The sequence below is a fragment of the Sminthopsis crassicaudata genome, chromosome 4 (assembly GCF_048593235.1).
Source record: "Sminthopsis crassicaudata isolate SCR6 chromosome 4, ASM4859323v1, whole genome shotgun sequence".
NCBI lineage: Eukaryota > Metazoa > Chordata > Mammalia > Dasyuromorphia > Dasyuridae > Sminthopsis > Sminthopsis crassicaudata.
The window spans coordinates 91,274,309-91,299,192 of record NC_133620.1 but is presented as its reverse complement, the minus strand read 5'-3'; the positions used below and the strand labels follow the sequence as shown (position 1 = coordinate 91,299,192).

The 24,884-nt window shown below is 32.7% G+C and overlaps 1 protein-coding gene across 2 annotated transcripts in view; it reads right to left on the bottom strand.

Moving 5' to 3' along the window:
• Positions 1-23,230, bottom strand: part of LOC141565525 (complement factor H-like) — a 106,537-nt gene extending 83,307 nt beyond the window's left edge. The window contains exons 1-4 of one of the 2 annotated variants that reach the window (XM_074308663.1): positions 23,166-23,230; positions 22,819-22,885; positions 832-1,017; positions 372-477 (exon numbers count right to left, since the gene is read on the bottom strand). In XM_074308663.1, the coding sequence (XP_074164764.1) occupies positions 372-477; positions 832-1,017; positions 22,819-22,876 (350 nt within the window). In that variant the 5' untranslated portion in view covers positions 22,877-22,885; positions 23,166-23,230. Of the gene's footprint in view, positions 1-371; positions 478-831; positions 1,018-22,818; positions 22,886-23,013 lie in introns of both variants that reach the window. The other variant, XM_074308662.1, reaches the window with a different exon arrangement.
• Between the last annotated feature and the right edge of the window lie 1,654 nt (positions 23,231-24,884).

The window sequence follows — 24,884 nt, the reverse complement described above, 5'->3', positions numbered from 1 at the left end:
AAAATACAATAGTTTTGTCATCCCAAAAAAGTCACTAAACCTCTGAGTGCCCCATCTACCTCTCTAAAATTATAAGATCCAGAATAAAGACCTATTTGCCCTCACCAGAACCTCTTTTATTTATGAAATTGCAGTGACACCTAAACCACAAAGATCACAGGTTCCCTTCAAAACAAGACAACTTCCTAACTGCAGGCACTTGAATAATGAATACAAGTATAGCTAGAACCTCAGTGTTTACCCTTTCATCATTTACTATCTCAACATAATTCTTCTGCTTACATATCTCTAAAATATGTTTTTTTTTAATTTATAAGTTTATCTGTTCACTCTGATAACTTTGCTACCAGTTTAAAATTCTTTACACCTACCCTTCATCACATTTATATACAACCCGGGATCCAAATAAAAATTCAGTATCTTCCAAAAGTTCAAAAGAACCAAACTGAATATCTCCAGGGTGACCACAGGGCTTTCCTAAAATAAAATGATAAAATATAAAATAATGATATGGTAAATGAAAATATCTTTTTTTGTCCCTCTTATTGAGTGAAATGAACATAATTCTGTCTTATGTAGAAACTTAAGTTTTTTGGTAGATGTCCTAGAAATCAGTTTTTACATAGTGGGAGCATCCTTGAAATTTCTCTATAGCCAAATACAAAGCATCTTATAACAAATATTCTGTTTTCTTTGTAATAATTCGGTAAAATTATTCCTTTTTAGGAAGATGACTTTTTATGTAAAACACCATAATGTTCATATTTTTCGACATATTGTGAAGTATTCATCTAAATAAACAGAAATTATATAAAACTAAGAAATACTCACTCATACAAATTCGAGATGGGTAAAGAGACTCCCATTTTCCATGCTTACATTCCATTACTATGCTTCCAAGTGTTCTATATCCAGGTCGACATTTGTAAGTAGCACGTGTACCTTCTCGATATACTGACTCAGACCATGTCCCTGATAGAATTTCTGTAGGTTTTCTTGGAGGAGCATCATTACAGTCTGTGGGAGGGAGGGTGAGAAATGCTAAGTTAATCAACTAAAAATAAAACAGAGTATATTTTTTGAGTTGGAAGAGATCACAGAGCTTCCTTCCAATGTACTTGTCTTACATATAAGAAAACTGAAGTTTATTCATATAAGTAAAGTGAATTGCTCAGAGTCAAACACTCAATTAATAAAGTAGGTTAATTAATAGCAGAACATGGACCTAAATGATCTTCATACTATAGCATATAGCCATTAGAAAGGGCTTCCTTCATCATCATAGTGAAGACAAGAGCTGAAATAAAAAGTACTTTAAGGTTTGTAACTCCTTTGATTTCACAATAATAAGATTCTATTATTATTCTCACTTTACAAATGAGGAAACTGAAACTACATAGAAGTTAAGTGACTTGACTATGGTCACAGAGTATGTAAATGAAGCAGAGTTTGAATTCATATTTCTGATTTAAAGTTTAAAATTTCTACATACTATATATATATATCAGGACTTCTTAAACTTTATCCACTTGCAACCTCTTCATCTACGTATTTACATTATACCAATTATATAGGCATATTAAATTGGTATACAAATCAAACATTTACTCATAATAAATCAGAATTTTGTAGCCCTCTCCTTCAGTTATGTGATCCAAATAGGGTCATGACTCACAATTTAAGAAGCTTCGCACTATATCATGCTATTTCATATGAGTAATTTTGTAATTAAATTAAAGTATGGTCTTTATCCATGTTTGCAAAATGCTCTTCAGAATTTAAAGATGTATATGAATGGTTATTATGTCCTCATATTATTTAGCAAATTCATAGTACAATTGATATATACTTAGAATATGTATTAAAATTATTCTACTAGTAGTATTCAGATTTTCATAAACCTAACCTGAAGAATGATTCACTTTTGTCCACGATGGAAGCACATGGAACAGTGAGGAAAAATGTGCTTGGCACATACTAAGTACTACATAACTATTATTATTCTTAGATGAGGACATATACCTAATCCCCCATGTCAGCCAAATCAGCTCAGGTGATCAATTGAGCACTTTGTTATTATTATCAACATTTTACAGAAGAGAAAATTGAGACAAATCAAAGTGATCTGACTTAGCCAGGGCTATACAACTAGTAAATGTCTAAGGCCACTTTGAACTTAAACTCTTTCTGTGTCCAGGTCTAGCATGCTTTCCACTGCACCACCTATCTGCCTCTAAAACATCTAGTTCAAACTGCAGCTTATGTAATAATATTGATTGCACAGGATGGAGAGATAAAGAATTTCTAAAAACTTAATAAGATTCTCCAGATTAAATAAACATACATCCTGACATATGGTGTCTTTAAGAAGATAAATTGGAAAAATAAGAGAATGGTGAAATTTGTGTGAGGAAAAAACTTAGAGAGGATGAATTAGAGGATCAATGACTTGTTGAAAACACAGCAGCCTCATGTCTTTTCACCAAGAATACTTTATCTGAAAAAAAAATAAGCATACAGTGAATATATGAAACATTAAATAGTAAACAAAAATGAAACATTATATTTTAACAGTAATCATATCAATATGGTAGTTATCCTTGAATCAGCTGTCTTTATATAGTCAGATCACTTATCTATGAGAGAAAATATTGAAAGTAATACAAAATTAATAAAACAAATATTAGCAAGAAAAAATATGATGTGTAATTGAAATAAGAAATCAGAAATATTTCAAAAGTAACTGAAAATGAAGAATTGGAAGTAAGCAACACAAATTCTATCAAATTGATTGTAATTATATAGAGAGGTTTAATCATTACAAGGCCACCAAAAGAGCTCAGAAAGACTCCTACTTAGCAAATACTTGACTTAATCAACAAAGCCAAATGTAATTTCAGTCAAATGCAATACCAGTTTGGAATGTAAGTCCAATTTATAAAATTTTACCAAAAAATGACAATAGATAATAATAAGTAGTATCATGTCATAAATCTAAAAGAGAAGTAATAGAGGATAATACAAATTAAAATAGAACTTAGGTGTTATGGCTAAAATTGTAACATGAAAGATTGTAGAGGAGTTCTTTCACATAAATCTCTGTAAATATTTGAAAAGAACACCAGAAAGACCAATGATAGAGAAAACTGAAAAAAAAAAAAAAAGAAAGAAACAGAAGCAAATTTCTCCATTCAATCTAGAAATGCACAAAAAATATCCAGAAGCAAGTAGAAACTGATGTGCCAGATAAGCCAATACTTAACAAGGAAACTAGTTAAAATGAATGGAATTGAAAATTTATATACTCCACTTTATTCTGTATTATTATTAATTGTTGGTTGCAACTTGTTTCTAATAACTGGAATCATGATTTATTTAAATGATAGTTTGATTTAATTGATTATTTAACATTAGGTCTGATCATAATTAAAACATAATTTCTTCCCCCTCCCCACTCTAAACTACAGCTTGAACTTTTCTCCCAGATGGGAGAGGAAGCAGATAAATCCCCGGATTGATAAAGTGATTTGCCTGGCCATCAGTAAAGGATTACTTAACACTGGGATTTCTAGAGAATAATGATTAATTATGTGATTTACTTGTCATAGATCCTGAAAATCCCCTCTTTATAAATCAGACTAACTGTAAGCACCCTACCTTTACAAACTTTATAAAATGTTGTATTGCCTATTCTAATATATTGCTAGTCAATGAGTGGCCACTGATCTCTACAACTGGCAACTGCTCAGAACATTTGTGCCTCTATTTCTCTTCATCACAGATTTTTATCACAACTGGCAACCTATGATGGGATTTCAGCAATGGCCTCTACCCCCCCCCCCCAGGACTTCCATTCAGAACTCCTTTCAGAGAACTGTTCCAGAGGCTAAACTTCTCCTCAGACCTCAATCTAAATTTTTTCTGAGCTAAACTAAGTTCCCCCTTTCTTTGGGATGATTTAGGTAAGCCTCTACTTTGTGGGAGATAATTTAAATTTAGTCTCTAATCTGCTTTTATCCTTCTCAGTAAAAATAAGGACTTTAAGATAGTAAGGGAAGTCCTTTTTCAGGCAAAATATACAGTTTTAGTAAACTTAATCTTTCCCATGCATAATACTTCCACAAAAAATCTCAAGGAATAGAATTTTAAGTTTAGAAAAGATAAGTCTCTCTTTTCTATATATATTTCCAATACTGGCCATGTTGGAGATTGCCAAGATAAAAGGCAGATACAAAAACTATTTAGAAGCTAAATTTGTTATTGTCTACTGAAAATGTCTAAATTATGAGTTGAATGTTTTAGGAGTATTTTAATGAGTTTTAGGATCTCAATAAACTTTGTAAAATTTGATGAAAACAAAAATTCACAGATCACAGCTCAGGAGACTACTAAACATTATGTTTTCCTAAATCATACTGCCTTAGAAGAACTAAAAACTAAAAACTATCTATATCCAGAACTGAGTGGGATCTGAGTATGGATCACAACATAGAATTTTCACTCTTTTTTGTTGTTTGCTTTAATTTTATTTTCTTTCTAATTTTTCCCCTTTTTGATTTGATCTTTCTTATGCAGCAAGATAATTGTATAAATATGTATGCATCTATTGGAATTAACATATGTTTTTACCATTTTTAAGGAAAAAAAATGAAATTAAGAGATGAAAGAATATACTGGAAAAAGGGAAAGAGAGGAGTAGAATGGTGTAAATTATCTACCATAAAAAGAGATAAGAAAAAACTTTTACAGAGAAGGATTCTGGGAAAATGGCAAAGTAAGTCAGTAAATTTTGAGCTCTCCAGTTTCCCCTTACAAGCAGAACAAATTTGTACCCCAAGGTGAACATGGACTAGTGAATAATGAAGAAGATTTGGGGCAGAACAGGGTTCCTCCTGGCACAATCCAAGATTTGAAGAAAGATCACAGACTGTGGATTAATTGGAGCCTCAGCAGCAACAACAGAAACTTTCACCTCCCGGTTTGGGGTCAAAGTCAGGAAGACTGTAACATTTACTGATTAGGAATGCTAGGTCCAGCTGTGATGCAGAGTAATGGACCTGGGCAAGAAGGAACCAGCATACCTGGTGAGTGAAGAAGTGATGGGCAGGGATGCTGCTGGCTGCTGGCACTTTTAGGAGGGGAAAGCTTTTGGTCTGGGGTTCCAGATCAGAGGGGAGAGCTGAAGTGAGGTGTATATACTAATACTTCTCATTAAAATAAATAAATAAATAAATAAACCAGCAAAGAAAATACAGCCAAAGAAACTTATTATGTCAATAGAGAAGACTAAGATTCATCTTCAGAGGAGGATACCAAAGTTAAGAAAAAAAAAAAAAAAAAGCTTCAATTATTACAAAGAATAATGTAAAATTATTTCCTGCCCAAAAAGAATTTATAGGACTCAAAAAAGAAATAAAAAATCAAAGTTATTGAACAAAAACTGAAAAACAAAAACTATCCAATAAAAAACAAGAATATTATGAAAAAAAAATCCAACTAGAAAAGGAGATGCAGACTCTTAAAAATGAAAACTTGAAAAACAGTGTGGTGGAGCCAAGATAGCAGAGAGTATACAGGTCTTTGTCTGCTTGAGGAATCTAGCAGGAGGCTTTTATCCAAAATACAGCAATATTTGCTACTCTGTCCTGGTTCAGAAGTCAGTGGATCAACAGACTAGCTATGAAATCTCCAACACAACCACAGAAGGCAAATAGTAAGCTACTGAACCCATAAAGTGGAACTTGGCCATGCCTACCCAACATGGGAAGGAAGTCATCAGCACCTGGACCATGGCAGTGTAAAGCTGCTGTTACCTGTAGAGGAAGCTTGGGACAATCTCCTCTTTGCCCTAAGAGCAGGCCACAACCTTTAAAAGAGCAAAAAAAGCAAAAAGAGCTCTGACCATTGATAGCTTTTATGGAGACAGGGAAAAACAGACCTCAAACCTGGGGGAGACTAAAGGCAAAACATCTCCATATGAAGCTTTAAAAGTTGATATAACTTGATCTTCATCTCACATGGATCTCTTAGAAGAATTCAAAAAGGATCTTAAAACAGAGTTAGAGGAAAAATAGGGAAAGGAAATGAGAGCTCTGGAAAAGAAAACACAAAAATTGTCCAAAGAAAAGCACTCCTTAAAGAATAGTTGTGATGAAATGGGAAAAGCAAATAACTCCTTGAAAAACAGAATTTCTGAAATGGAAAAAATTCAGTGAACAAAACAACACATTTAAAAGTTCAAATGGACAAATGTAAAAAGAGATTAAAAAAGCTAATTGAAAATAATTCACTAAAAATTAAAATTGAACAAATGGAAGTGAAAGATTCAATGAGACATCAAGAATCAATCAAACAAAATTTTTTTAAATTGAAAAAGTAGAAGAAAATATAAAATACCTTTTTGGAAAAACAACTGATTTGGAAAATATATCCAAAAGAGACAATTTAAGAATTATTGGAATACTTGAAACAATGAAAAAAAAAAGAACTTAGATACATCTTTCAAGAAATCATCAAGGAAAACTACCCTGATATGCTAGAATCAGAAGGTAAAATAGCCACTGAAAGAATTCACTGATCACCTCCTGAAAGAGAACCCAAAGAGGAAATAGCATACATACTCAATATGGATATAGAAATATATCTTATACTACTAGAAAATAGGAGGGAATGGTATACAGGAAAGGAGGAAGGTGATTGAAAAGTGGGAATATTGGGGAAGGGAGTGGTCAGTAGCAAAAAACTTTTAAAGAATGACAGAGTGAAAGAAGAGAATAAAATAAATGGGGAGGGATATAATTATAAGGGGAACAAGGCATAAGTGACATCACTATTTAGCAATAGTAATGGTAAAAATAATTTTGAAGTAGTTTCTCTGATAAGGCCTCATTTCTCAAACATAAAGGGAACTGAGTCAAATTTATTAAAAAAAAATTAGACCTATGGCTCAATTGATAAATGATCAAAAGTCATGATCTATGCCCAAAAAACAATAAATTCATGTATAACTTTTGACCTAACAATGCTACCACTAGCTATGAATCACAAAACAGATTTTTTTAAAAAGGAAAAGGATACACACACAAACACAGACACATACACACAAGCACATACACACACACCTCTCTCTCTCTCTCTCTGTGTGTCTCTTTCTTTCTCTCTTTGTCTTTCTCTCTGTCTCCCTGTCGGTCTGTGTGTGTCTCTCTCCCTCTTTTTCTCCCTCCCCTTCTTTTCCTCTCTCTCTCTCTCTCTCTCTCTCTCTCTCTCTCTCTCTCTCTCTCTCTCTCTCTCTCTCTCTCTCTCTCTCTCTTTCTCTTTGTCTCTCTGTCTCTAAAAAAAAGTTTTAAACTTTATTTTTCTTGGAAGTTTTTTTGGAGGGCAGGATGAAGGGATTGTACTAGCCATCCTAGGTTCAGGAAAGAACACGTCCAGGTAGTGACACTTGAGGATTCCAAGTGATGATACGTTCCCTGAATAGGGAAGAAAAAGCCTTTGTGAAAGTACCCAGGAAACAGAATGCTTTTAAGAGGAAAAGAACAAGTAGGCCAAACTGAAGGCTTTAATGTATTTTAATATTTTGGTAGGAATGTGAGAAATCACATTTTTGTTTTGAACTCTTCCCCAAAAAATATGCTTTTAAATTTTAAATTAAAATCAATGTTGGAAAGTTACCAGGAAGGTTTCCAACAGTGACAGTGAGCTTTCCAAAGAAAATTTAATTCTTGCCATAGTGAAGACATTTCTTGGATAACTTATTACACACAATTATTTTGTAATTTCTACTATTTTTGAAAATGGACCATGGCAAAATACTTTTGAAGTCATGTGGATTCAATGCCCTGACATGAGTATTACCAAGAAATTATTTCACCATTTCAGATATAGGCAAAACTTGAAGAGTCCACTAGAGGGTATCCATGATCTATCAGAAAAAATTGTCACATTAAGGTTCAATGTAAATCTAACAAAGTTGATTACCTACTTTGTTTCTGATTTTTTTCCTCTAAACGTTAGTTAAAAAAAATTTAAATGTTTAAAAATTTAGTGTGTTTTTTTTTTTAACTGGAAAGCAGTTAGTAGTATAATATTATGAAATACAAATTTTTTCCTACTTTCCATTCTTAACTGGTTCATAACATTCTATTTCCTTGGAGTAGAGGAGGAATTAGATAATTTCCAAACCAGACAGCAGCATTTTAGCTGCAGGAAACTTTATGCAAGCACGCTAAATATATCACAGATTTAGGCCTTTTCCTTTTCTTAACTAACTGCAATGACACTAACACAAATTTTTTTCCCTGAGGGAGTGACTGAATCTGAATGAGAAATAGGAAGGTCCAAATCCCAGGTCTAAACAAGCAAGTGATATTCATAATAGGTCTTCAAACATCACATTATAACAATGATGAAATTTTTTACATTAGTCTCCAATTTTCCTCACTGCTCAGGAAGCATTATCCTGTTCCAGTAACAATTTATTATTGTTCCTTAGCCTACCAATCAGAACCTCTCTCTACTTGGGAGTTCTATAGTGACAGAGTTGGGATGATACAAAATCTTTGCCACATGTAAGGTCTCTGAGGGTCTGTCCTATTTCCAGTAGAAGCTGAGCAGAAACTTTTCCTCTAATTATCAGAAAACTAACCCCTTTTCAATAATGATACCCTTGATTCTCTAAGTTCTCCCTGAGAGTATCAGCAGCAATGTGAAGGGATTAATCAGTATCACATTACAGTAAACAATGGGCTATAGTAATCAATCAACATTTATTAAACATTATGTGCCAGACAAGTTGCCTAGAAATGGAGATACACAAAGTGGTGCTCATAGTTTAACTGAAGGGACAACAAGCAAACAAGCATGCCCAGACAAGCAATATGCCAGATAGAAACACAAAGTAATCAAAACTATTAAGGTCTTAGAATTTAGAGTTGAGAAAGCCTTCTTGTGGAGGAGGATTCTGCGAAGATGCAAAGTAGGTCAATAAATTTCAAGCTCTCCATATTTCTCCCACAAACAGAACAAATTTGCACTTCAGGGTGAACACAGACTGGTGAAAAACAAAGTAGAATTGGAGCAGAACAGAGGTCCTCCTGGGACAATCTGAGAATAGATGAAAGACCCCCAAGGTGAGTGATCTGTGAAAGTGCAAACACTTCCAGGCTAGCTCAACAGAAACATCAAGTGGGGATCCCTTGGGTTAGCTGGGTGTGACTGGAGTCTCAGTAGGAACCATAGACTTTCACTTCCTAGACTGCTTATGGAGTCAAGGATCTGAGTGCAGGTGTATTAAGGGAACCTCTCCAGATTAGGAACACTAGACCCAGCTGTGCTGCAAAGACACAGCTCTGGGCAAAAAGGGACTAGCACACCTGGGAGGGAAGAGGCAGGGGGGCAGAGATATTGCTGGGTATGAGTACTTGCAGGAGGGGAAAGCTCTTAGCTTGGGGTTCCAGGTCAGAGGGAAAGATAAAGTGAAGCTAGAGATAGCACCTCTTACCCCACGATTAGAGATGCTTACACTAATATAGGGGGATAGGTAAGACTAAGATTCATTTCAGAGGAGGACATTGAAGCAAAAAAAAAAAAAAATTCTTCTACCGCAAAGAGTAACCAGAAATGGCTCCATACCCAAAGAAAATTTATAAAAGAACCAAAAAAAAAAAAAAAAAAAAAAAAAAAGACCAAAAATCAAATAAGAGAGATTAAAAAAATAAATAAATAAAAATAAAAATAAAAATCATTCAAGAAAAACAAGAAGATTATAGGGGGGGGGAAAGGTTAACCAATAAGAAAATAAGGTATAGAGTTTTAAAGAAAAAAAATAATTATTTGAAAATTAGAATTGGGTAAGAAGTCAGTGAAACTATAAAAGACCAAGAAATAACAAAACAAAACAAAACATAAAGAATGAAAAAATAAAACAGAAAGCTCTCTTGTAAGAGATAATAGTTTTAGTTGGGATTTCACAGAAGTCTCACAAGTCAATAGATAGAAAGGGAAGGCATTCCAAGCATGGAGAATAGCCAGAGAAAACAGCTGAAGCTGAGAGTCAGTGTCTTGTTTGTGGAACATCACTGACATCAATGTTACTGGGTTGAAGAGTAAGTATGGGGGAGTAAAGTATTAAAACAGAAGGAGCTACATTATGAAGAAATTTAAATGCAAAATAGAGGAGTTTGTATTTGATCCTGATGGTGATAAGAGCCACTAAACTTCCTACATTATTCTCCGTTTTCCATTTGATGTTCTGCCTGCTTTGACTCCATACAATGCTCCCATCCTACTCCCCACCACTTTGGAGCTGCCTTTTTGTATATTGTCTTCACTCATTAGATTGTACTTGAGGGCTGCAGGGACTATCTTTCTTTTTCTTATTTGTATCCCCAGAGTTCAGCACAGTGCCTGGGACACAATAGGCATTTAATAAATGTTTATTGAATTAAATTGAGTTTGAAATTATACTTATCTAAGAACAAGGAAAAGTACTGAAAGTTTCTGAGCAGGAGACTAATATGGTCAGTTATATTTTGGGAAAACTATTTTGGTAGTTGTAGAAAGAGTGGATTAAAAATGGAGAGATTAGATAAGGGTGATCAGGTAAGAGGTTATTAGAGTTGTCTATGGGAGAAATGATAAGAGACACAACAACTAGGGTGACAGTTTGAAGGGAGAAATGAGAAACTATAAAAGAAATACTGTGGAGATCTCATAAACAAATTCAGCACTTGACTGCATGTGAAGGATGAATGAAATGAAAGAATCATAGATTTCTCTGTACTTTCAAAAACAGGTAACTAAGATAAAGCTTATGCCACCAACAAAAATAGGGAAGTTAGGAAACAATGAAAAGATTTTGGGGAAGGTGATGAGTTCAGTTTGGGATTATGTATTTGGATGTGCTAGTGTTCAGTAAGGAAGAGATATCCAGGAGAAAGGTAAAAATGAGATCCCAAGGAAGAGTCTGGGTGCAAATAGAAGGGATGGGAGAACTACTATAAAAAAGTGTGAGAATGTTTGTGAAAGCCAAGTGAGAGGAGAAAATTGAGGAAAGTGACTAACTGTCAAATGGTAAATAAAAATCAAGAGAGATAAAGACTCAGAAACAGTTACTAGATTTATCATGTAAGAGGAAAGATAGAGACTCACAGCTTGAGAATGAATATCACTATCAAACATGGAAACAACAGTTTCAATAAAATGATGGAGTTTGAAGCCAGATTAAAAGGCTCAAGGAGAAAGTAAAAATGACTAAGTAAAGGGAATTAATAATAGACTTTCTAGGAGTGTAGTAATGGAAGAGGAAATATATAGACTGACAGCTTGAGGTGATAATATAACATATATACATATTTAATATATACATATACACACATACAAATATAAGAAACACACATACTATATATAATAGAGTATATTTATACCATTTTTTGTAACTTTATTTCTTTCTAACTTCAATTCCACCTTTTAGACTCCTTCCTTCCTCAAAAACTTTGCTCAAATCACAATTTCTTCATTATCCTCTGGAGTTGTTCTTTCCCTTCTTAAATTTTTAGTACCTTGGATGTATACTTTGCCTTTATCAGAGTAAACCACACATTTCACTATTTATATGCTTGTCATATTCCCTGTGGGAGATTTTAAACTCCTTTTGTGTATGAACTATGTCATTTTCATCTCTGAATCTCTTGCACTTATTGGATCAAATTGTCACCAGTATGTCATTCCTTTACAATTAAAATACCTACAAATGCAAAAAGAAAGTATTTTTTTTTTTTTGTCATTCATTTTGTTTTATTTTTGGTGCTAAATACTCTCCTCCTCCAACCATTGAGAAAGTAAAAAATACAGATCCTTTGTAATTTGAAGCAATGCAAAACAAATTTCTGCATTAGCAATATTATTTTTTTCCCTGAGGCAATAGGGATTAAGTAATGTGCCTGGGGTCACACAGCTAGGAAGTGTTAAGTGTCTGAGATCAAAGAGAGAAAGAAAGAAAGAAAGAAAGAAAGAAAGAAAGAAAGAAAGAAAGAAAGAAAGAAAGAAAGAAAGAAAGAAAGAAAGAAAGAAAGAAAGAAAGAAAGAAAGAAAGAAAGAAAGAAAGAGAAAGAAAGAAAGAAAGAAAGAAAGAAAAAAGGAAGAAAGAAAGAAAGAGCATATACTTAAGCTGGCACTCTAAATCCATAGCTTCTCTGTTTAGGGGTGAATAGCATTTTTCATTATGAGTCCTTTGGAACTATGAGTGAGTTACTGTCTATCAGAGTCACGAACTCTTTTATACTTGATTATCTTGACAGTATTCCTGTAACTATGTTAGTTGTTTTACTGATTTTACTTACTTTGCTTTGTATCAGTTTACATATGTCTTGCCAGATTGTTTTTGTTTTTGTTCTTGTTTCAAATTATCCCCTTCATCATTTCTTATAGCACAATAATATTAAGACACATTTATATATCATAATTTGTTTGATCATTTCCCAAATGATGGGCAACCCCTCATTTCCAATTCTTTACCAACACAAATAAAAAAAAAATTAAACTAAATTCAAGCTTTTAGCTTGTATGTATAGACACGCTTTATTCTGTCTACAATCATTTATAGCAATCTACAATCCTTTATACTATTTGAATTATTTCCTATTTTCAAAAGGACTTGAGGCAATTACTTTGCCCATTTTCTTATAAAATAGAAACACTCAGATTTTAAGAAATTATTGTATTAACTTTTTTTTTTTTTTTAGCAGCATTATTACCCTAAACATTGAAATTAGTTAAGTTCTATTTAGTGAGAAAAAGAACAAAAAGTAACATAAAGAAACTAGGGATGATTGAAAACAGGACTTACATTATCCTCCAAGAATTCAATCCAAAATCTAACTAATCTCTTGAAAACAGACTTTTTGAAATATGCCATATATAGGAATAATTTACAATCCCATTATGAAATACTATTATAATTATATGCTATCTTTACATGGACAGAATAAGTTTTTCTAATTCTTAATTGGTTATTTTAGGTTAATACTTCTGACCTTCAATTTAGATTTTTAATTTATAATTTAGAAATAACCATAATATTCTGATAAAGGCCTCATCTCCAAAATATACAGAGAATTGACTTTAATTTATAAGAAATCAAGCCATTCTCCAATTGATAAATGGTCAAAGGATATGAACAGACAATTTTCAGATGATGAAATTAAAACTATTTCCACTCATATGAAAGAGTGTTCCAAATCACTATTGATCAGAGAAATGCAAATTAAGACAACTCTGAGGTATCATTACACACCTGTCAGATTGGCTAAGATGACAGGAACAAATAACGATGAATGTTGGAGGGGCTGTGGGAAAACTGGGACACTGATGCATTGTTGGTGGAGTTGTGAAAGAATCCAACCATTCTGGAGAGCAATCTGGAATTATGCCCAAAAAGTTATCAAAATGTGCATACCCTTTGACCCAGCCATACTACTATTGGGCTTATACCCCAAGGAACTACTAGAGAAGGGAAAAGGTCCTGTATGTGCCAAAATGTTTGTGGCAGCCCTTTTCATAGTGGCTAGAAGCTGGAAGATGAATGGATGTCCATCAATTGGAGAATGGTTGGGTAAACTATGGTATATGAATGTTATGGAATATTATTGTTCTATAAGAAATGACCAACAGGAGAAATACAGAGAGGCTTGGAGAGAATTATATCAACTGATGCTGAGTGAAACGAGCAGAACCAGAAGATCATTATACACTTCAACGATGATACTGTACGAGGATGTATGCTGATGGAAGTGGATTTCTTCAACATAGAGAAGAGCTAATCCAATTCCAATTGATTAATGATGGACAGAACCAGCTACATCCAGAAAAGGAACACTGGGAAATGAATGTAAACTGTTATTTTTACCTTCTGAATCCAATTCTTCCTGTGCAACAAAAAATTCGGTTCTACACACATATATTGTATCTAGAATATACTGTTATATATTTAACATATATAAAACTGCTTGCCATCTGGGGGAGGGGGTTGGGGGAGGAAGGGAAAAAATCTGAATAGAAGTAAGTGCAAGGGATAATGTTGTAAAAAATTACCCATGCATATGTACTGTCAAAAAATGTTATAATTATAAAATAAAATAAAAATTAAAAAAAAATAACCATAATATATTTTTAAAATATAATAACTGAATTTAATGACATATATAAGTAATACACACATATATGGTATTTGATAAGAGTCTAACATATTCTTTTTTTCCACCAAAGGATATAGATGATAATACACCTAGCTTCACATCTAATAATAATATACCTATGTTTAGATCTAATAATTGTAAATTATCACATATTTACATATAACAATTATTTTATATATTATATATGCACATATATAATTATTATGCATAAAATACAAAAGACAATTCCCCAATCTAAATTTTTTTATTGAAATCCTGTCACATGATATTTTGAAAGCTTTTTTTTTTAATGGTTATTTAGTAGATACTTGTTAATTTCATGGTAATGAATTAAATTTAGGCCATTTCCATGTATAAAATTTTATTTAGCTACAATTAAAAGTAATTTACTATATTTAGGCCATTTATGTGTTTAACCCAATTTTCCCCATAAAAAGCAATCAACCATTACTAGAGAATAATTTTTTAAATATTAAAAATCTACCAAATTATTTTATATTGTTATTGTTTGGTTGCTTTTTAGTAATGTCTATAGAGGGCTGCAGATAGTTGGGGAACTCTGGGTAAGGTATAAAACCCTTCAGATCAGAGGGAACCTGCTGATAATGTCTGATTCGACTCTCCATCTCCCTTTAGTGTGTTTCACCCTTCCTGAGAAGTCAAGGGGTGGTGACCACCTGTGTTCTACTTGAAGCAAGGGATACTTACAGCAATGAAGCATTTACATATCAATAGCAGGGTGCTTATAGTTAACACTTGTGTGTTGTGGTGATATAATGCTACTATAGTTGGTACATGCTTAGTGAGTTGTAGTGATGTAATTGTACTAAGGTATTTAGGGACTGAGAGGACTTGAAATAAATGGACTCTATCTTTGACCATTCTCATGGGTTCCCTGATTCTTCACTCCTCCACTAAGACCAAGGGCTTGGGCTGGTCCCAAGATCCTCCAGAGAGCTAGTCCAGATGGTATATATTGGCAACCCAGGATAGGGGCTCTAGAAAGCATAGTACATTTTGGCACCCCAATTTTGAGGGCTCTAGAAAGCACTCTACACATGTCCATCTGTGATCCAATTTGGGATTTTCTTGGCAAACATATTAAAATGGTTTGTCATCTCCTTCTTCTCTATTTCACTTTATAGAAATGTATATGTCCTCTATTTCGAGGAAACTGAGGCAAACAGAGGTAGATGAGTTGCCAAGGGTCATTCAGCTACTAAGTGTCAGAGGTCAAGATTTAACTCATAGGTTTTTTTTCCCTTTGTTTTTAAGGTTTATATACATTTAAAAGACTTTTTTTTTTTTTTTTTGCTTTGACAACAATAACAAAAAACAAAAACAAAAAAAAGTATTTTAAATAAAATTCAATCTTTTAAAAATATTTTATAGTGTCTCATTTATTTCAGTGCTTTTCAAAATAAAGATTTTTTTTTGCCCCATGGGAGTTTAGTCTCCTGCCCTAGATAGTTTTTAGCAAATAGGTGACACAATTGATAAAGTGCTGCTTCTGAAGTCAGGAAGACCAGAGTTCAAATCTGCTCTCAAATACTTCCTAAGCTCCTACTTCCTGAGCAAGTCACTTAACTCTGCCTCAGTTCCTCAATTATAATATGAACAAGGGAAACAAATAGCAAAGCACTTTAATAACTTTGCCAAGGAAACCCCAAAGGAGTTATGAAGAGTTGGATATAAGTGAAATGATTCATCAACAATATAGATAGCTTCATGCATGAAGCCCATTTCTTAGCAGCAGTCAGGATTATTTCTTTCTATGGATCTTCTCTCTCTTTTCATTTTTCCTCTCACCACATTTTGTAGCTTTCAGAAATGTGCTAAATGAATTTGAAGTGAGAGTAGATTCTGTTTAATCTACACCTATTTGTGTATACCTATATATATACTCTGTGATATAGAGATATACCATTCCCTACCTCCAAAATCTTCCTGTATCAGTTTACTAAGTTCTTAATATTACAGATTCATTTATTTGCTTAATGCCAACAGCATTAGGATAAGATATTAGGCCATTAATACTTTATTATCAATCAATCAACCAACAAAGATTTATTAAACACCTACTATGTATCAGGCCCCAGGGATATCTTGAATTAGTTTGTAAATTCCAAGAATAAAAACCTCACTGCTATAAAATAGGATTAAAAACAAAGTCATTGCTGTTGTGGATTGGTGAAGAAAGTCAAATATTTGGAGGCATGAGACAGTTTTAAAAAGAATAATAGCTAATACACATCTAGTATTTTACAGAATTATAGTGAGGAACATATGAGAAAATATTTGCAAAGTCTTTGGCAAACCTTCAAATGATATATAAATGTTAGTAATAATTTACTATGACTATATATATTTTTCATTTAATCCTCAAGAAAAAGCATATTCTTTAGTGGGCCTCCAGAGTTCAACAACAATAGAAAACATACTCAAAAGGGCTCTGGAGCCACCCTAAATCCCTGACTTTGAGGCACAAACTATCCTAAGAGGTTGAGGATTGAGCATCTGTTGCAGTATGTTTTCTGAGTTTTCTTCAGTCCCCAATCCTTTGGGGTGAGGCCCTAAGGTTGGGCTGTTTCTTGAGTGTAGGCTTTCTATTAGAGTTCTTCCACCTTCTCCCACTCCCTGCTTTTTCCCTACTCCCCAGGATTTGGACCAAGAGGATCTGGCATTCTCTCCATCTGACTTTGATGCTCCCTCTACATAAGGCTCTGAAGGATGAGGGCTCTATTCAAATGGTTCCCACAGGGAACCAAATGGTTCCTTAAAAGGCAAATTTCCATTTCCTATGTCCCTCATTTCTGTACAAGGAAGGTACGTGCTGAGGAAAAAAATCTTTATTCCTTCTCCTGATTCTTCTATCCTACCTGATTCCTTCACTTCCATATATTATCTTAGTCCTACTATTTCATTATTATCTCCTAGATCCTTGGCTCTAAAGCTAACAAACTCTCCTTCAACTTGAGTTTCTGTACTCTCTCCATCTTTTTTTGGGGGAAGATGAATGATTGACAATGTCAAAGGACACAGATAAGTCAAGAAGATTGGGGATTATTTTTTAAAGGCCTAGATTTGGCAATTAAAAGATCATTAATAATTTTGGAGAAAGTATCTTCAGTTGAATAATGAAAAATGAAAACCAGATTGTGGAAAACCTAAGAAGAGTTAGAAAAAAAGAATGCCTTTTGTAGAAAGTCTTCTTAAGGAGTTTACAGAAGGGAGAAGTATAAGTGAACATGCAAACATTAAGCAGTACTATGTGCCTAGTACTGTGTTAAAGCACTTTGTAAATATTATCTAACAAAAAAGATGACAGATATAGGACATTATCTGTTAGAGGTAAATGTATCAAGTGGGTATTTTTTTGGGGGGGTTGAGGAAGTGGGAGACACTTTGTAGGCAGTAAGGCAGTCAATAGAGAGATTTAAGATTAGTGACAAGATGGGGATGATGGAAGGAGCAATCTTTAGAGAAGATGGGAGAGCAGATTGCCTTAACAAGGGGTATCACTTTATTACTTAAGATGGGTGAAATATGGAAGACGTTTGGGTGATATGAGATGTAGAAGAAGAGAATAGCTCTTGGTGAAATATGAGATAAGAATTTCAATTAAGAAAATAAAGGGAAGAGGTACCATAAAAGGATTAGGGAGGGATTAAACGATTTGAAAAGCCCTTGTGGTGAATGGGAGAGTGATTCAATTAGGGAAATGTAAAGGAATTGCTTTTCCAAACTCACTTAATTAACTTGAAAGTTTAGCTCAGATATCACTTTTTAATCACTTTCCTAAATCACTAAGTGGTAATGGAATCTTCCTTCTGAAAATATAGTCAATCCTCAAATTTTAGGAGTAACACTCCAAGAAATTTGCATGAAAGTCAGAAATGCAAATGTTAATATATCAGACCTATAGGAAATAACACATTGGGTTTCCATGGCCAAAATAAGTAATTTTTTTTTACTAGAGATTGCTGAAAATATCCTTTTCTGAATACAATTATTTATAACAAAATCTTCAGTTCTGATAATATGCACTGTTCCTAGCATAGTAATCATGAAATAACTCATAAAATATAGTACTCAAAATAAAATTGCTAACATGTAAAACATTTTTCACTAGTAATTCCCTAGAATTCTGTGACTTTTTCTGCTAACATCTAAATTTTTAAAAAAAGTTGATTTCATACAATATTCATTTTTCAATATGCATGAAATCTACAACTATACATATTTTACTCCTTTTTTTATTGGTATAATGAATCATTAATTTGCTAACACCAAATTCTAGGAGATAGTGGTTGCAGACATATCTAACACCTTTATTTTCTAACTAAGCTGAGTCACTGACTTTGTACACTTGGTCTTAGAGTCCAAAGGACTTGCACTATTCTTTGGGGACATAATTGCAACACAAAGTTTGAGTTTCAAAGGCAAACAAAAGAAATATGCAACAAATGTATAGAAAGCTCTGTAAAGTAGGACAGTGAACGAGATCAGTGAAGCACTTAGTAAAATACGCAACTGTTCCACAAACAAGTATATTATGCCTCAGTTGTTTTTTTTTTTTTCTCTACTGCAATAAACCTCGAATTTGAAGTTGCCACTGCAAAGTGAAAACGTGGATACTACTAAAGTCACACAAATATAAGCAAGTATTTCATATTTATCTTCTCAGCAAGCTTCTTAAGACCAACAACTTTCCTTTTTCAAGTCAGTATTTTTACCTCCAGTGTCTACTATTGCTTTGCATGCTGTAAATGCTTTAAAATGTTTATTAAATTGCATTGAACTTTAAGAGCTTTATAGGAAAGCTTTACTGTCCCTGTTTTACAGAACAGAAAACTAAAATTCAGAAATGTAAAGTAACATCCATAACATATGATTTTAGACCTCAAAGGTACTTTAGAAATCAAATTGTTTTGATCCCATTTGAAGAAACTGAAGCCTAGAATGGTTATGGGTATTTGCCCAAGAAATCATAATATTGTGAAAGGTAGGATTGAACCCCTGATTTTCATTATGATTTTTCCATTATTACATAATGATATTTCCTTTCAAACAATCAGATAAAGGCTATATTTGATGGATACCAAAGCAACAAATCTTTCCAGAGGAAAATAAAATTTGATTTTGGTGTTAGACCAAAACAATATGAATTATATTTTTCTAGTAACCATTTTGGATTTATCAGAAAATTACAGAGATGACGTGGCCACATAGTTGCTAAATGGCAGAACTAGAACCCAAACTCAGTTCATACAACCATAAATTTAGAGTTTTAAAAACTATCTAATTATCTAATTCAAATATGTTCCTTAAGATTTCTAACAATGCACCATAGAACTCATTTTCCTAAATATTTATTCTACATTCTATCTTAGAGGAGTCTTGTTTAATTCAAAACATACCACATCTAGTTCAACCACTTTATTTCACAAATAAAAAAAAACTGATTCCCCTAAAAGTAGAGACTCACTCAAAATCACATAGAAAGTTAAAATCAGAGCCATTATTCTAATTCATATTCTCAAGCTCCAAGTTCAACACTTATTCCATCATATCTTTCTGACTCTTTCCTCATTTTCTGTTCTTTCCATTATACCACGCTGTTTCTTTGACTGGAACATCAATGTGGGGCAAACAGGGAAGTCATAGAATATTAAGAAAAAGAAAAGAAAAAAATTTATAAAACAGTAGGAGAAAGGTACTGAAAGCAGAAAACAGAAACCAATTTTTGCCCATTTATAATTTGCTATAGTGCCTATCAATGAACTTATGGGAGCTAAACATAAAGGAAGAGAAGAGGGTGAATAAAGGATAAGATTTTCCCAGAACATTAGTCAAAGACAGACATGGAAATTGAGAATAGAGACAAAAGGTTTTACTATGGAAAATAGAATGTGCAGAGCTTATTATTTTTTCTTGATTTGAAGCAAAACAGTTTTCAAAAATGTGTTTTTAAGTATAGTAAATCACAATGAACCCTCACCTATCTGATCCTAGAAACCTGGTTATCTGAATCACCCAGATATTTTTGTCTGGAATTAAAGGTAAAAAAAAAAAAAAAAAAATTTACAGAAAGGTTCAAAGATAAAAGGGGGCTGGTAGGATGAAATTTCTTAAGTGGAGAAGGACTAGGATGAAGAAATGTGGCTTTAAGTAGCAGCACAGCACACTACATGAAATTGTTATGAACATGGATAAGAACCATAATTAATAGCATAACAGTAACATAACAGGAAGCAATAGAGAACAATAATCTATTCTATTCAACTCTTCATATAGATTGTTCTCAGTCCTGAGCAATCGTAAGTATTTGAGTTCCACAGCTTTACTTTAAAATAATCTTCATTTTTCAAAAATGTTAGTCAAATTCTTACTTGACATTCTTGTAAAATAAGGTGGAAAAATATGGGATACATGATAGATCTATCAGATCAATTCACAAAAATTTGGACTAGATATGCCTAAGAAATTTCTGATAATTTGCCAAAGGACTCTGCCCTTAAAACTGTACAGTTGTTTCACTTTTCTCATCAACAATTTAGAGGAGTCCCATGTAATTCAATTTTACATATATATATATATATATATATATATATATATATATATATATATATATATGTTCTACTCTATACACAATAGTAAATTAGGTTCTAGAAATACAAAGATGACAATAAATAAGGTTTTAGTTCTCAAGGAGATTATATTCCATTAGGAGAGCTGAGACAGATAAATCAATAAATAAGGCAAAAAGTAAAATCTGTTTTTTGCCTAGGTTATAGGTTTTAAGAGAAATTGAAGAGTAGTCTTAGTTCTTGGCAAAGAAGGGAGAAAAGTAAGCATTTGCAACTTTTCTCTAGAGCCAAGCTGGGTCATTGTAAATATATTTAACTTTGTTTTTGTGTTGTTGTTGAGCCATCCTTCCATTTTTGAAAGCTGTGGTAGGCCCTTTTGTTCATGTCATATGTGTAATCAATTAATATGTACTATTTATTTGATGTTCTTTTATGCTCCCTACCCCTACTACTTATGATAACATCTCCTCATTGTCACCTACCTTATAAATAAATATATAGATAGGAAATGCAACATTTTAAAATAAAGAAATACACAAATGGATAATGTTCAAACTCCTTAGACCTTACATTCAGGATACTTCAAAAATTGGCACCACATTACCAGTCCATACTTTGTGGCTACTGCTTGCTTTGTACATCCTCTTATCTTTCTTATCTAAACTGAATTACCAGATCCCTCATTCTGCTTCTCACCCCCCACCCCATCTTTAAGATGACTAATGCTTCCCTATATTAATTTATCCTCCCCCACTATTATTTCCTATGCCTAGAATTTCCACTTATACATCCCCTACCCGTTCACACATACATGCTTGTTCATTGAATCCTTTAAATCAACCTTTAAATAAAGAGTTTCTAACCTGGATTAGTGAATTTTTTAAAAATACATATAAAAATAATATGTAGATGGCACATTTCTGATAATCAGAAGAAAAATAATAGTTGACATCTATATAGTGCTTTAATATTTGTAAAACATCCTACATATATTATCTTATTAGATCATCACTAAGATAGATATTAAGGTTATAATTGTCCGAATTTTGTAGATGAGTCAATTGAAGCCCAAAGTAATTATGTAAATTGTTCAGTCACACATTTAATGAGTGTCAGTGAAAGGTTTGAATCCATATCTCTGTTGACTTCATATTCAGAACTTTTCATACTACATCATGACTTCCTCCTCAAATTACCAAAAACTGCTTAAAGTAATTCAATGAAATAGATACATCAAATATTAATACTAGTTATCACTTATCTTACATGCACCATCAAAGTAAAGTACTCAAAGGTAAACCCACCAATTTGTTATGAAATGCTAGAACTCATTTAAAATATATGTGATAAGCCAAATTTATTCAATAATTTTCTCACTGCAATGAGAAAGGCATATCTCATTCTGTTTTCTTACTAGAATGTTGCATTTAGTAGATTATTTTCATAAAGTTTATATTAAAAATAATTCATTGAAAGGATTCGATTTATGGAATGAAATTAATTGATAGGATGAATTTTCTGTTAACTTGAACTTTCTATGAATTTGAAATTATTTAAAAAGAAAACCAAGATAATTAGAAATTGAAAAGAAATACATTGATTTCTAGACATAGATACCATCTAGGTTAGCTAACAATCCAGTACTTATAATGTGAATTTTACTGTAATTTACATTTAAAAACCCTAGAAAAATAAAATAATAACTCAGCAAAATAAATTTTTCCAGCAATATTTTAATTAATGAATCAAGAATGTATACTCTTTGAGAAACATAGTAATTAAAAAATAATTACTTAAAAATATCTTTATAATATTTACCTGGAAATCAATAATAAAACGAAACATTTAAATGTGCTACTGAAATAGTTAACAGAATTTTAGCATATCCATATGTGCATGAATTATAGAACAATAATTTAATTATAATCTATAATTTGATCTTCCTAGTCCTTCTCCTCCTAGCACTTCTCTGTAAAGCGTATTAATAAATGTTTCTTAATTTCTTTAGAAGGAACAAAAAGGTAAGAACCCCTTACCTTGTGCAGCACAGATAGTCCAAAATAGAAGTAAAACAATGTTTACTGGAAATTTCATTGTTTAGACCTGGAAGCAAGATACATTTAGGAGCTAAATATTGCTGATACTGTGTAAAATTCTCTTTTAACTGCTCCAATTGAGATCAAGTTTCAAGCAGAAGCTGAAAAAATCCTGTCTGAATAAAGTCCACTCACCAAATGTTCCACCTACTAGAAACTTGAGCAAAGCTAACCAAACCAAACCAAAACAAAAAAACCCTCATCTAACAAATATCAAATCACAAAACTTAACAAATCTTCACTTATTCCTTGCCAGAATTTGAACAGAATTCTCTCTGTCCTCTCACTGTTAAAGTTGTGACCTCCACTATGATTTGTCATTAAAAAAACAGTCATGTTCTTAGTTGGATTATTTTCAAGTTCACAGATTGTGCAAAAATCAGTTAAAGGAAATCTTCTGTATAAACCCCACCTCCTATTTACTGCAACAAAATGACTACTTAATTAAACCTATTCAAAAAGGAGAGCAGTAAGAGGAAAAGAGGGGAAGTAAATAGTGACCTTGTTTTTTATAATCTTTCATTTACAACATTTCAAATTGGCCAATGCTTTCACAACTGACTCAGATAACTTCTGTAAACTTTGCAAAGAATGCAGTTCTGACCTATCCTGTTTCCTGCTTCTTTGGCAACCCTTTAATTTTATTCCCACCCCAGCAATATTTTATTTATTTTTAAAGCAACTGATTCCCACTCAGTCCCAACAAATCAATGTAATAATCAAAAACATGAAAAATAGAAAAACCAGTTCCCAAAGTACAAAAATCTGACAAAACACATTTTTTCCTTTTTCTCCATCCATTATAATTTTATCAGTGTTTTATTTCCCAAGTCAATGTGTTGTATTTTTTTTCTCAGTTAGGCAAAGGTACTGGATTGGTTATAATACTAGAAGGAAGAAAAAAAAACCCCAGGAAACAAAAGATATCTCATGGAAAAGTATGTCATATTTAAAATCTCAGCAATCATTTAAAAATTTTAAGTAATGTTTTCTAATGACACTTGTTTTAACAAGGTATATTCATTTCATTCTTCCATTTACTCATCCAAAACTACTGAGTTCTAGGTTGTTTAAGAATCATAAACACATTAAGAAATCATTGAGTAGAGAGCTGCAAGTTTTCAGCAAATACCCATGAGTTTTGAACAAGAGGTTATTCTGATTCTTGAGATTTCCAGACTCTGGGGCCCCAATTTGTTTCTAGGCCCCATAGCTGTAAACTTGCCTTCTGATTGGTACTCCTGGAGAAAGTAGTTGGTTCCAGCTCCTTTCAGCTTTCTGGAAGTTTAAGAAGGCTCACAGTTGAGTCTATGATCCACTTTTGGTATGTTACTTGCCTAGAACTGCAGGCCTGAATTTCATTCCATAATGTATTCTTTGTGATCTTGCTGAACTAGTTAAGAAGACTGACAGTTGTCTCTGGTACTCCAAATGTTTCTGGACTAAGTTGGAGTTCTGGGAATTGATATCCATGATACCAACATCTATCAGAATTGGTTACTGTCTTAGCCACTTACCTGTTTCCATGTTGTGATGGAAAGATGACCCACTGTAATTTCTCCTTCATTTGCTGACTTTCTTCTGAGATTGTTTTTGGAGTAGTTTTGATCTACCCTCCTATGTCATAGGCATAAATATAAAAAGAAAAAAATATATATATATAATTTTAAAAAACCATTTCAAATATTGCCTTTATTACAAGCAAAAATTAGTTTTCCTATTTGAGTTTATACTTGAGTGCTATACTTGAGTTCCAATAAAGATTCAACTATTGGCTTATTTGGTTATTTCTTTTATCTTTTGTGTTTGAAAACTAAGAAGATATATTTTAAGAGAAAAAGTAAAAGAGAAAAAGACAAAACTTTTAATTTCCCTTTCTAAAGAAAATCTAGAATTTAATGACACTAATTAACAACAATTAGCCACCAAATGAATAAGTCTAGGTATAATAGTTACTCAATGAGATTTGTTTTTACTGGTGATGATGATACTAACACTCATAATTT